The sequence below is a fragment of the Quercus lobata genome, chromosome 6 (assembly GCF_001633185.2).
Source record: "Quercus lobata isolate SW786 chromosome 6, ValleyOak3.0 Primary Assembly, whole genome shotgun sequence".
Lineage (NCBI taxonomy): Eukaryota > Viridiplantae > Streptophyta > Magnoliopsida > Fagales > Fagaceae > Quercus > Quercus lobata.
In genome coordinates this window covers 40682509-40694857 of record NC_044909.1, presented here as the reverse complement: position 1 = coordinate 40694857, position 12349 = coordinate 40682509, and the positions used below count along the sequence as shown (strand labels likewise).

General features: G+C 35.8%; 1 protein-coding gene across 3 annotated transcripts; it reads left to right on the top strand.

Annotated features, from left to right (window-relative positions):
• The first annotated feature begins 1112 nt into the window (after positions 1–1112).
• On the top strand, positions 1113–12070 carry LOC115994890 (OVARIAN TUMOR DOMAIN-containing deubiquitinating enzyme 7). Of its 3 annotated transcripts, none has more exons than XM_031119213.1 (13): positions 1113–1310; positions 2516–2622; positions 2871–2946; positions 3602–3751; positions 5243–5304; positions 8536–8620; positions 8740–8889; positions 9067–9197; positions 10019–10145; positions 10276–10370; positions 11045–11187; positions 11283–11331; positions 11547–12070. In XM_031119213.1, exons 1-11 carry the CDS (start codon positions 1263–1265, stop codon positions 11172–11174), a joined length of 1161 nt encoding a protein of 386 aa, XP_030975073.1. In that variant the 5' UTR covers positions 1113–1262; the 3' UTR covers positions 11175–11187; positions 11283–11331; positions 11547–12070. The 3 variants fall into 3 exon arrangements, with proteins under 3 accessions (XP_030975073.1, XP_030975072.1, XP_030975074.1); XM_031119212.1 differs by having other exon boundaries at positions 11280–11331; XM_031119214.1 differs by lacking the exon at positions 1113–1310 and adding an exon at positions 2082–2396 and having other exon boundaries at positions 11280–11331.
• The last annotated feature ends 279 nt before the right edge of the window (positions 12071–12349 follow it).

Here is a 12349-nt window from a genome sequence, read left to right as displayed (position 1 = left end):
AGGTTTGTGATAATACCAATTAGGTCCAAGACATTTTAAAACCTCCCATTTTAGTCCTCAAAAGACACTTTTGTCCCTAACTTTTTTTCTCTCTCTAATTTGTCTCCGTTCATCTCCCCTTCTCTCTTCTCTCTCAGATCTCTCTCTTAAAACCCACCACCCACAGCCACAAGAAAAGCCACTAACCACCACACTTATATCACCCACACCCACTCTGTCTCCATTAATCTCCTCTCTTTTCTCTGAGTTCTCTCTCAGATCTCTCCCTAAACCCAAATTTAAAAAAAAAAAAAATACCCATTTCAAAAACCCATCTTCTTCTTGCTTGCCTAGGGAGAATCCGCCTCCTCTTTGGGAGCTAGACCGGCGCCGGATTCCCGGCCTGAGCCTCAGCAGCTCCTTTGGCAAGAAAACCTTCTCTCAGCTTTCTCCCTCTCACCCCCTAACTCTTCAACTCCCTTTGTCTCGTGATTTTGGGTGAAGGAGCAGCAACTGAGTAGTAGATCGGTGGGTTGTGTTTTGGGTGGAAGTGGATTATGATTTTGGGTAGGTAAGTGGATTAAAATAAACTTTGTTGGTTTTTGGGTGGCACCGTGGCAATGGCAATGGTTCCATTCTGATGGTTGTGGGTGGTATGGTTTTGCTGGGAGGTGGTTTTCCTAGCCGGCTATGGTGTGGGTGATATGGGTTTGCTAGGCAATAGGTTTTCTAGGCAGCAGGGGGTGAGGGTGATGTGAGTGCATGAGGTGGTCAGTGGCTTTTCTAGTGGCTGTGAGTGATATGGGTTTGTTGGGCGGTGGGTTTTGAGAGAGAGAGAAGAGAGAAGGGGAGAGGAACGGAGAGAGAGAAGGAAGAAGAGGAAGATTGGAATTATCCCTAAAGGGTAGGGATAAAATTGTCTTTTTGGACTAAATTGGTAGGTTTTAGAATGTTTTGGACTTAATTGGTATTATCACAAACCTCAGGGTAGGTTTGTGGAATTTACCCTAGATTTTTTTATGCAAGAAAAAAAAGTATATTTTTAAAGCGGAAGACCTAAATTCAATAAATTTAAAACTTAAAAGAAGTCCCATAAAAAAAAAAAAGGAAAAGGAAAAAAAGAAAGAGAGAATAGTGGTACAACATCTACAAGGCACTAGTAGTCATTGTCAGTTCAATTGTCATCCTCTTCTCACTTTAGTTCTTGTCAGTCTCTCGCTGTCGGAGCCCAAACTAGTCTCTTTGGAATTCTCACAGGAAACAGTTTTTGGATTTCCGAGGGGATGGTTAAAAAAAAGCAACAATACTCCAAACCTAAAAAACAGCCTCTCGTAAGCAAATTCACACGCTCTTCCTTAAAATTGTTCCTCCTCCTTATTTTCCTGTTTTATATATCTACTTTTCTTGTTCCATTGCCCAATATGTATAATCGCTCATAAATTTTTTGTTTCAATTTCCTGTTCAGTTCATTGATTCGGCATTGTGTTCAAACTTGCCCTAACTTCTCAAAACTTATTTTCTCACTAGGTTCACAAATTTTGTTGAACTGCAAGTGTCTGTATATGATCTTGTTTGTACTCTCTGTTTGTTAATTTGTTCGGTCCGTGGTTTTGTTTTTATGCAATTAGAGAATGTTATAAGTCTATCTAAGACATGTAACATAAGAAACTTTAGCTGCAGCTTGAATTGGAGGCGAGGTTGTAACGAATTACTAGTCGAGAAATGTCAAATCTATTGTTCTATAGGTCGTATCATGTTATAATTTTTCAAAAAATTGCTCATGTCGCCGTTTCGTACCTGTACCCGTGTCTATGCCTGTGCATCCTAGGCGAGTAGTTGAGGTGCTATTTGCTGTGAATATATTTGAGCATTGCTTTACCAGCACATCTCTTTAGTATGATAATAGAGTAACTATATATTGGTTTCAATTTCTCAAATAACTGAAATTTGGTTAATGCCATAATGGGGTGGGAAGAATTGGGTTAAGTTTTAGGTTTGGATCAATCATGCCTGGTGATAGATTTTACATGATTGAGGTAGCCTAACTATGCGTTTGGGGAGTGATCGTGTTGTAGCGCATAGACACATGGTGGGGGGGGGGGGGGAGTGGTATAGTAGAGATTATATTGTTTAATTGGATACGTGGTAAGGTCTTGGTTGAGAATAATTTTGTTTGAGAAATTCGGGATTAGATGAAGCGGGTGGCATATCATTGAGATGGATGGTGTGTGACATTCATGGTTATGGGAAGGCAAGAAAGGGTTTATATTCTTTTGGCAAATGAGATAGAATCGAAGATGTGCATGGGTTGCACACTTGTCCCTTGAGTTACTGAATGATGAACTGAGTTTATTTTAGCTAACCTGGGACTCTGTGTTGGTCATTTGGATGATGGAATTGGAGGGACTGTTTATCAAGTTAAGTAATTAAGCTATATTTAGCATATTCTGGACCATGCTTGATATTGATGCTTTAATAAATGTTTCCTTTTAAAAATTTACAAAAATGTTTGGATGGGATATTTTTTGTTGGACAGGTCAAAAAGCAGGGAAAGCCAACTGATCTTTCTCAGTTCCGTGCTCAGCTTGATGCATTGGGCCTTAAAATTGTCCATGTGACTGCAGATGGTAATTGTTTCTTCAGGTCAGTGCTTATATGGGCACTATATATTGAAATTCTTCTTCTGAAATTTTTAACTTGATATATTGTAAGGTTGCATTTTATGTTTGCACACGTGCATAGAGTTTTCAGCTTCTCTTCTGTGTGTGTGTGTGTATATATTTTTTGATAAGTAGCTTTTCTTGTACACAATCGGTGACTCTTAGTCTTGATTTGTTAAAACCTTTTTCTTTTAAATGCAGTTTAAGTTGTTTGCTCTTGTTAATTTGTAGGGCCCTTGCAGATCAGTTGGAAGGCAATGAAGAGGAACATAAAAAGTATCGCGGCATGGTGGTAGAATATATTATGGTACATGGATTTTGAAAGAAATAAAACTTTTATCCATGACTTTTCCCCCTTATTTGTTGAGAAAATTGATCTCACACCCTTTTTCCATTTCTCCATTATATGATGTTTTTAAACATATTTAGTATTTTCTGAAAAACTATTTGTTATTTATAAGTAAATTAACACCTATATGTTATATATTCTTCCATAAGTAAATGGACTGCAGTAATTAGTGGATTTTGAGCTATAATAAGCATAGAGGGGCTGAGTGAAAGAAATGGCTGTCATTTGAAAGAAATAATTAGTGATAGATATAAAATGCTCGTTTCAAATAACTGGCAATCATCACAATTACGCTGTTTTATGATTTTGTTTGACTATCCTCTTAAAGTTATTTTGTGTTTTAAGTAGCAGTATGCTGCAGAGTCGCAGACAGGTAGATGTCCTGCCTGCCAATGTGAAATATCCCTTATTTCAATTTTTACAACTTCATTTATTGCTATTTGCAACAAATAGCATTTTTTATGTTGTTTCTTACCATGAAATTGGGAACTGGTTGCATAATTTACAAGCTGCCCCCCACCCCATCCAAAAAAAAAACTAAAATAAAGAAGTCCTTTTTTTTTATTGGGTAACCAACTTGTAAATAATCTGACATTGGAGCTGCAACTAACAGAAGAATCGCGAAATGTTCGAACCATTTATTGAGGATGATGTCCCATTTGATGAATACTGCCAATGCATGGAAAAGGATGGCACATGGGCTGGACATATGGAACTGCAGGCAGCTTCTCTTGTGACACATAGTAATATGTGCATTCACCGGGTGAGACCTTTTTCTTCCCTGTTTGCATTTATTATCAGCTCTTATCCATCTGGTTCTCACTATTGGGTTAGTGCTCGTGTTTTTCCTTCTTTTTTTCTTTTTGATAAGTAATGCTTTATTGTGTACTTAGGATGCAGTAAACCTTCACCCAAAATTACATAAATCTAGAAATTCCTCTAAGGTAGAAAAGGAATGGCCACTTAAGGCAGCCAACAACCAAACATGGTTTGTAAAAGATACAATTTTAGCTCCACAGATGAATGCTCAATTCCATCAAAATTAGGAGGTTTCTCTCCCTCGAAATGGTCCACATAACACAATGAGGCATGTGCCCACATACATCAAGAGCATGATGTTTGCCAAAGCCCCCCTTCTAGCACTCCAACAACTCCACCTCCTTTGGCATCACCCAATGCACTCCAAAAAGACAAAACACCACAGACCATAGGTTGTAAGCATAGTTGCAATGAAGTAACAAAAAGTCAATGGTCTCCCCACTGTGCTTACACATGCAACACCAATCAACAAGTATTCTTGTCTTTTTCTCGTTTCCATTTGGTTGCATTCTTAAAGCTAGTCTTTAAGTGCTGTTGTAAAATTTAATGGTAGCCTCATTGTTGTACAATAATGAGGTTGCCTATTACTATTATTAGCATTACATACCTAGTCCAAGGTATTCTGGGTCAATTTTTGAAATCAAGACATTATGACTTAAGTGAATATTAATAATTAACTGTTAGGATGTATTTCTTATGTCTATGTATAAACCAAAAAAAGAAAAAACCTTAGGCATGCACAAGTATCTGTATTAAATGAGAGTATTAGAATTTATTCTAATTATAATTGGACTTTCTATTGATTGTTCTGAGTTGTCTCCTTTTGAGCAATAATCAGATTCTCAATTATGGGAAGTTAACTGTCGTGGAGTTTAAAACTAGCTTTTTGAAATCATTATTTGAGTGGTCCCAAACCATAGGCATTAGTGATTGGAATTCTATTATAGATTTTATTGATTCCCTTTCTTTTCATTTATAATGATTGGAGCTTGTAATCTTAATACTGCGTTCACATCCAGTGTGCATGAAAGTACTTACTCTCTCTCAATAAATTTTTATTACTTGTAGGAAAGTATAAGCTTGATATGTTGTATTATAATGTGAAAATACTATTCAGGAAGTGAACTGAAAACGTGATAGAACTCAGCAAAAACATGGGAGACCAATCTTCCTGAAACTTAACCAGTGACCTCAAAGAGAGTATATGTAACTTTTGATACCTGACATGATGAAAGTTTCTATTTATGCACCATATTTTCTTCTGTCAAAATCTTTTTGTAATAACTTTTTTGGCTGGAAGAATTTTGAAACATGGAAATACCAGGTGGAGTTTTTACGTTTCTATGACTTTTTTTCCTTTGATAAATACATTTCTATGACATTGTTGACTTATGCTAATTTGCTATATGCTCCCATACAAATACACTTGGTGCAGAACATGTCACCTCGCTGGTACATTCGTAATTTTGACGAGCGTGGAGCTTGCATGGTCCATTTGTAAGTAAATCTTGAGTCTTTATCATAATTTACTGCATTTATGCTTTGCATGTCTTTTGACTATGGACGAGGTGTAGAAAGGTCCCTTGCAATTGCCTATTCTCAGGGAAAATTCTTCTCCAATGGCTCTTAAAAGAGTTGGTAGATGAAAAGGGATTTCATAGCTAGGGCTTGGGGCTTAGGGCTGTAAACAAGTTGAGCCAAAACGAGTATTTAAAGTTTCGTTTTGTTCATTTAGTTTTATTTCAAACATGAGCCAAGCTCAATCTCATCAACAAACTAGATTACATGTTCAAGCTCGGTTCATTTTTTTGTCAAACAATCTCGAGCTTGTTCGCAAGCTACTTGATTAACTTATTCTTTTCCCATATATAGTAAATCACCACAACTAAATTTTTAAAAAAATCTCTTTACATATCTCTGCTAATGATTAATAAATAAATTATAGTTGAAATTATATTATTTGATTAAATTAGATAGAATGATTTCGTTTATGAGCTTATAAAAATTAAATTCACCAACCTTAAAGGTCGTTCCTAGTGCCCAAAGCTCCCACTTTTGAGGGGTTTGGGAGAGGTTATGGTTGACAACCTTATTATGTTATTAGGCCAATATGGAGATCTTTATGGGCTCTCAATATTTTTCCATTAGACGTTTAATTAAGAAAATAACTTTCATTGTAATTCAATAATTGGGTTTTGAACCAAGTCAATTAGGATTAGGGTATAGTCTTACTAGTTTATAGTGTTCCATTGGATTTCCTTGGAGACAAGTTTATAATGAATAACATTTCAGTTGGAATTTTTCCAATGATTTGGTGTTGACTCCATCCAACCCTAGGTGCTGATTGCTAGTTTTTATATTCTGTTTGGTGCTGATTCCAAGCAACCCTAGATGTTGGCTTGTCTTATCTTTTTTGTTCCTTTGTTTCTTTGTCACAAATTTCTTTGGAGTTTTGTTTTACATCACTTTACCCTAATAATAAATAGGCAAACACCTTGTGCTGCTTTCCTCTGCCAGCTTCTGTACCATAGCTATATTGTCCTACATCATACTGTTTTTTTTTTATTTTTTATTTTTTATAAGTAAATTCTTCATTGAAAATAAAAAGAAAATGAAAAAGAACCCCCCAAGCACACAGGCAGTGTACTAAGGACACAACGAAGAGTCAATCAAAATTACATAAATTTAGGAATTCCTCTAAGGAAGAAAAGGAATGGCCACTGAGGGCAGCCACCCAATCAAACATGGTACATAAAAGATGCAATTTTAGCTCCACAGATGAGCACTCAATCCCATTAAAATTATGGAGATTCTGCTACCTCCAAATGGTCCACATAACACAATGAGGCATGGCCCCCATCCATACATCAACAGCATAATATCTTCCAAAGCCCCATTTTCCAATATTTCAACAACACCGCTCTCCTCAGCAAGATCCATTGCATGCCAAAAATACAAAACCACCATACAGCATTAAGTCATATGCATGGTCACAATGAAGTAACAAATAGTAGGTGGTCTCCTCACTGTGTTTGCAAATACAACACCAATCAACAATGCACATATTCCACTTTCGAAGATTCTCCATAGTGAGGATATTTCTCCAAGCTGCTGTCCATAAGGCTACCTTAGAAGAAATTCTAACCTTCCAAATGTTTTTCCATGGAAAGTAAGGTGTCATCATCTCCCACCTTGAAGCTACATCATACTGTCCTATATATAATAATTGTAAGAGTTAGTTCTAGTTGTTGTTTATTTTAGCATATTAATAAGGGCATTTTTGTAATCATGTTATAAACCCTAATATAAATATATGCTAAGGTGTCATATTAATAAGGGCATATTATCTTGATAAGTTAATGCCCTCAACCTTTACTTTCTTTTCTCTTTGTCTCTCTATTCTTCTCTTTAATTTTTTATAACCGCCTCTCTATTCTTCTCTTCCTCATTATTCTCATTTAACCTTAAATCGTCAAATTTTACAACTTAACTCTAATCTAATGTTACCTAACAATTTTTTTTTTTTTTTAAAAACTAGAGAGGTAGTAAGAAATCCAGTTATTCAATGTACTTGACAGGCTACATCACCACCTTAATTTAATTTATCAAGGTTTTTTCCTCAATAGAATTCTGACTTGGAATATTACCAGATTTGATTTGGAAGCCTTGAGTTATATTTATTATAGATTTTTGACATATAGTGAATGATGATCAATTATTACATGGGAAAGCAAATAAGCACCGTACAGTTGTACACATGCTACTTGAACAAATGATTTTATGGTCTCTTTACAAGTGGATGACTGTTTTAGGCTGCATCCCTTCTTTCATAGATTTTCTAGACCTTTTGAATTTGAGATTGTAAATGTTTAGGAGTAGGCCAATGCACATTTCTTGTACTTGACACGGCTTCTCTTTTGAATAAAACTAGTTAGTAATCCGTGCAATGCACAAGAATGATTGGCAAGATATTATTATTATTATTATTTTTCTCTTTTAGTTTTTGTCTAAATATGAAATTTGATAGTTATGGTAATTATTAATAGACATTTATTATGATTGTGTTTGTAAATGGAACTATTATTCTATCATTTAAAGAAAATATGACATGGCAAGATTCTAATGGAGGGTTTAAATATAGAATGGAATTTAAAATCAATAAAAAAAAAGTATTAGAACAATGTCGTCTAAAATTGTGAGGTCACAAAAGCTTATTTGGCAAAATATTATGAGGTCAATCAAAAGTCAAACATTTTCGGTTATATATATAAAATAGATTATTTTACTTAAAAAAGAAAAAAAGAAAGAAATGGCAACTTACAGATGCCTCTCTCTGATTATGTTGAAGGAAAAGGAGAATTAAGGAATAATGACATCACTTATACTTGGCAGCCAACAAATTTTTTTTTTTTTTTGATTAAAAAAAAAAAGCCCATATATGCCTGCTGATACTAGCAATATCAGTTAAGGCTTTTCTATTCACAGAATATCATTGGTGTTTTAAGGCATGGCAGCCACTTTCCTTTAGTGGTGTCATGAGCCTTATACGTAGGAACATTTATATGGTTTTTAATGCTTTGAGATATATCAGGAGTTCGATTTGGATCCACTTCTGCATTTCCTATAGTTATGGTATACTGTTATTACTAAAATTAAATAAGCACTTCCTCTTATAGTAGATGGCTGCTTGTTTTGGTTCTGAAATATGATATGTAATTGGTTTTTTAGATCTTATCATGATGAAGAACATTACAATAGTGTGCGGTTAAAGGAAGACCCTTGTGATGGGCCAGCTAGGCCAATCATTATCAAGGTTTATGCTCGATTTCCCCCCCTTTTTTTTTAAATACAGCTTATCACTACAACCGCAATCTATACATGAGTTTGAACATATACTGGTGCAATATCCTGATAATTTATAGTTTGTGAAAGGCGGATGCTGATCTTTCAGCAACAGCCCATCAACCAAAAGCTGGAGCAAGGAGGTCTAAAGAAGGAACTGGTGTGGATAATATTCATGCTGGATCCATAAAAATGGTAATGGCTGGAAGTGGATGTGAAAATGCTGAAAAAGTCAAACAGGTGATAATTGGCTGCCTTTTTTCCTCCCCCCCCCCCCCCTTTTTTTTTCTTTGTAGAACTTCAGTTTCTGTCAATGCTTATATCTTCTTTTTTTAATCTTAAACTTCAAATTACTGGTATCCTTGCACTGCATGGAGGTTTTGAGGTGTTATCTTATGTTTGTTGTTCTCATCCTAGGTTTTAGGACAAGTATATGGTGATGTTGATGCCGCAATAGAGTTTCTGATAGCAGAACAAGGAGCAGAAGAGTACCTGGTACAAACTGATTCACTTCCTGATCAAGTAGATACTTCTTATGGTAATGTCCGGTCAGTACTTTTTGCCCTTCCTGGATAATTTTAGGAGGGGTTACTGATAAAAAAATTCTGTTTATTTTTGTTAATTCTTTTAATCATATTTTATGATCTATATAAACAGTTTGTACTGTGTTTGCTTACCACTCTTAGTCTATGCTGTAGGTGAGAAAATTGGATGTTTTTATGATAAGTTTGTTGATAGGTTGCATGCTTATATAAGGGTTCATGTGATATGATCATATTGTTAAAAAAATTTACTTTTATTTATTGATCTGTCAAGGCTTGGTGCAATGGCAAGTGCCTTCCACCAAAAGTTACAGGTCGCGAATTTGAGTCCGGGAATCAGTCTCTCCAATAAATTGGGAGGTAGGGCTACCTACCATAACCTCTCGTAGAGCCCGCAAGAGTGGGAGCTTTGTGCATTGGGTACTACCTTTTTTTTTTGGTCCGTCTTTCATTCTGTGGTATCTAATTGTTTCTTGTAATTGGTATTAGTGGTGTTTCATTGATGAATTAGTAAGTCTTATTGGTTGGGGTTTTGTTAAATTTTCCTGTTTCTTTGGAATATTAGTTGATGTACTAAGATATTTAGTTTGGGATAAAAGGTGGATTGAACTGGAGAATGGAAAAATCTGTCTGTTTTGCTTGAAAGGGAATACATAAAAACTGGAACAGGTTTAGCAGTTCTTGTTAAGGTATAAGTTGAGGATACTCTGTTTACCAGTTATTGTTAAGGTAATAAACAATAATTACTTTTACTTCATTGTTGGTTGAACCTTTTAAATATGTTTCTTTTCTTGTACTTTTTACTATCCTGATTTTAATATATCCAGGGTTGATGAAAATGGAAATTGTGAGCAACATGAGGAAGAACCATTAGAGAGGACCTGCAAACAAGATGCATCCAGTAGTAGTGTTAAAAGAAGTCATGATAATAGAAGTTCCCAACCAGATGACAAGGTTCTTTTCTTTTTCTTTTTTTCTCCCAATATAATGCAAATTAGACATCATTATTTGCTTCCATTAACGTGGAGGCTGTGATGCCGGTGTGTTCATCTCCTCCCACATTCCCCCCCCAAAAAATATCCAGGTCTCAAAAAATAAGGTCTGCCCATGCGGTTCAAAGAAGAAATACAAAGCTTGCTGTGGAGCAGCCACTGGGAGATCTGTTGCTAAGTTTGTAGTGTATGTTTTCTTAAACTCCTATTTTGTAGACTTAAGCCTTTTTATTTTTTTGGCGTTGTGAAAAAACTATAAAAGATGGGTGATGGCACCACCCCACGGCCCAGGAACTTGGGAAGGGTATATCCAGCTGACTGCATATAGAAAAGTACCATTTCACCGCCTGTGTAGCAGGATTCAAACCCACTTATTGAGGATAACGAGTGCATTTACCACTTATTCACTTGCTGGGAAGGTGCTGTTTAACCTAAAGCCAGTATTCAACTTGAGCACATGCGCTCACACACACACACTTACATATGCAGGCCTGTCCTTGACCTCCCGCAAGTGTGTATGTGTGAGCATAATTGAATACTGGCTTGCTAGCAAGGGATTTATTGATTACCATGGGTGAAAGGGGCAGATCTTATCTAGCATATGAAGAGAAATTTGAAGAGGTTCTTTCACTGGTTCTCTCAACCATGATGTTACATAGAGCTTGGATAACGATGTTTGATCTCAAGTGTTGTTCATATGCTTTGTTTTGTTATTGGTTATTAGTTGTTACCAAGGTCTAATTGCTGGTTGATTTATACTATAGATTTACAATGACCCCACCCCCTCCCTGTTCTGGCAGCTGGATGTGGGGGCCCTTTAAAATCATGTTATTTTCTAATATGGTGGTGGTGTTGTATCAGTAATCAATCAGTTGACTCTAGAAAAGGTAGAAAGGAACGCAAGCAAGGCAAGAAGAGTGGACCTGCTAAAGCCACATCAACCTGTGGAGTTGATGGAGGGCTACCTGACATGGGTGCACTTTGTATTTGATCTTGATCTGAATGTATGAATAATACTGGCTATTGTAGTGCCCTACAATTTTCCATTTTTTTTTCGTGAATTTGACGGATATATTGCTTTGTTTTTCTTTTTCAGCAGAAGACAATTCTGCCATCTCTGAAAGAGAGTGGAATTACTGTTGTCACAGGTCAGTACTATTAAAGCTAATGTTTGTCATTGGTATTCTAAGCATCACTTCTGTAATTTGTCTATCTCTTTCATGTTTAGGGAAGAATAAGGACCTATTTTTCCTAAGTCATGTTTAGGGATGACTAATTAGGTGCAAATTAGAGGAATTGACACATTGTAAAAGGATACTGGTAATATTTGAGTTCTAATTAATTTTGGTTTGCTGCCCTGTAGGTCCCTATGCAGTTCATATAAGATGGCAGCACCCACCTGTGCTTGTGAATCATGTGTGACAGTTGGGCAATGTGGAGTTTTGTGGTTCACCCTTGCAAAAAGAACTTTGATAAATAAATCAGCAGACACGAAGACTGGGGCTAGAAGCATATGCTATATCCTCCATGATTCATTGTTATTCATGTAAAGAAGCACACTGCACACACTACATGGACTTGGTTCCCCGATAATATTTGGATTTGGATTTTTTGCATACATGTTTTTTGGCAGAAATGAGTTCATGCAATGGGGGAAGGATAGAATGGAATAGAATATAAATTTTTTCCAACTTTTGTCCTAGACAATGTGATTAAGTATTTACTATTTAGGTAGCCATAAATATATGCTAAAGAATTGTACTTTTCTATAAGAGCTGATGTGAGAGAGCATTCATTATCACGATAACATAGCACATTTATTTTTGGGATTGTAGTCGAAATGATTAGACTAATAAGATATTTGCAGCCAGTATCATTTCAACCAAAGGTATGTGTGGATTAGTGTAGACTTTTGTGGGAGATTCTGATATTTTACCCTTAATTTTTTTTTTAAATTGGCAATATGCCCCTGTTTGCAAACTATATAGGGGTGTGTTCCTGTTTCGATACTCGACTATCCTAAAATCGAGTTCAATTAAATACTCGATTCATAGAAAATCGAGTTATGCCCGACCAAACTTAAAAAAAAAAAAAAAAAAAAAAAAAAAAAAAAAAAAAAAAAAAAAAAAAAAAAAAATTGCATGGAACTCGAGTTTCAGGAAATCG

Bases quoted from the DNA above. Each gene is read 5' to 3' on its own strand.
- LOC115994890 (XM_031119213.1), top strand. From the start codon at position 1,263: ATGGTTAAAAAAAAGCAACAATACTCCAAACCTAAAAAACAGCCTCTC. The intron at 1,311-2,515 runs GTAAGCAAATTC...TTTGTTGGACAG, and splicing joins AACCTAAAAAACAGCCTCTC to GTCAAAAAGCAGGGAAAGCC. The intron at 3,752-5,242 runs GTGAGACCTTTT...CACTTGGTGCAG, and splicing joins GTAATATGTGCATTCACCGG to AACATGTCACCTCGCTGGTA.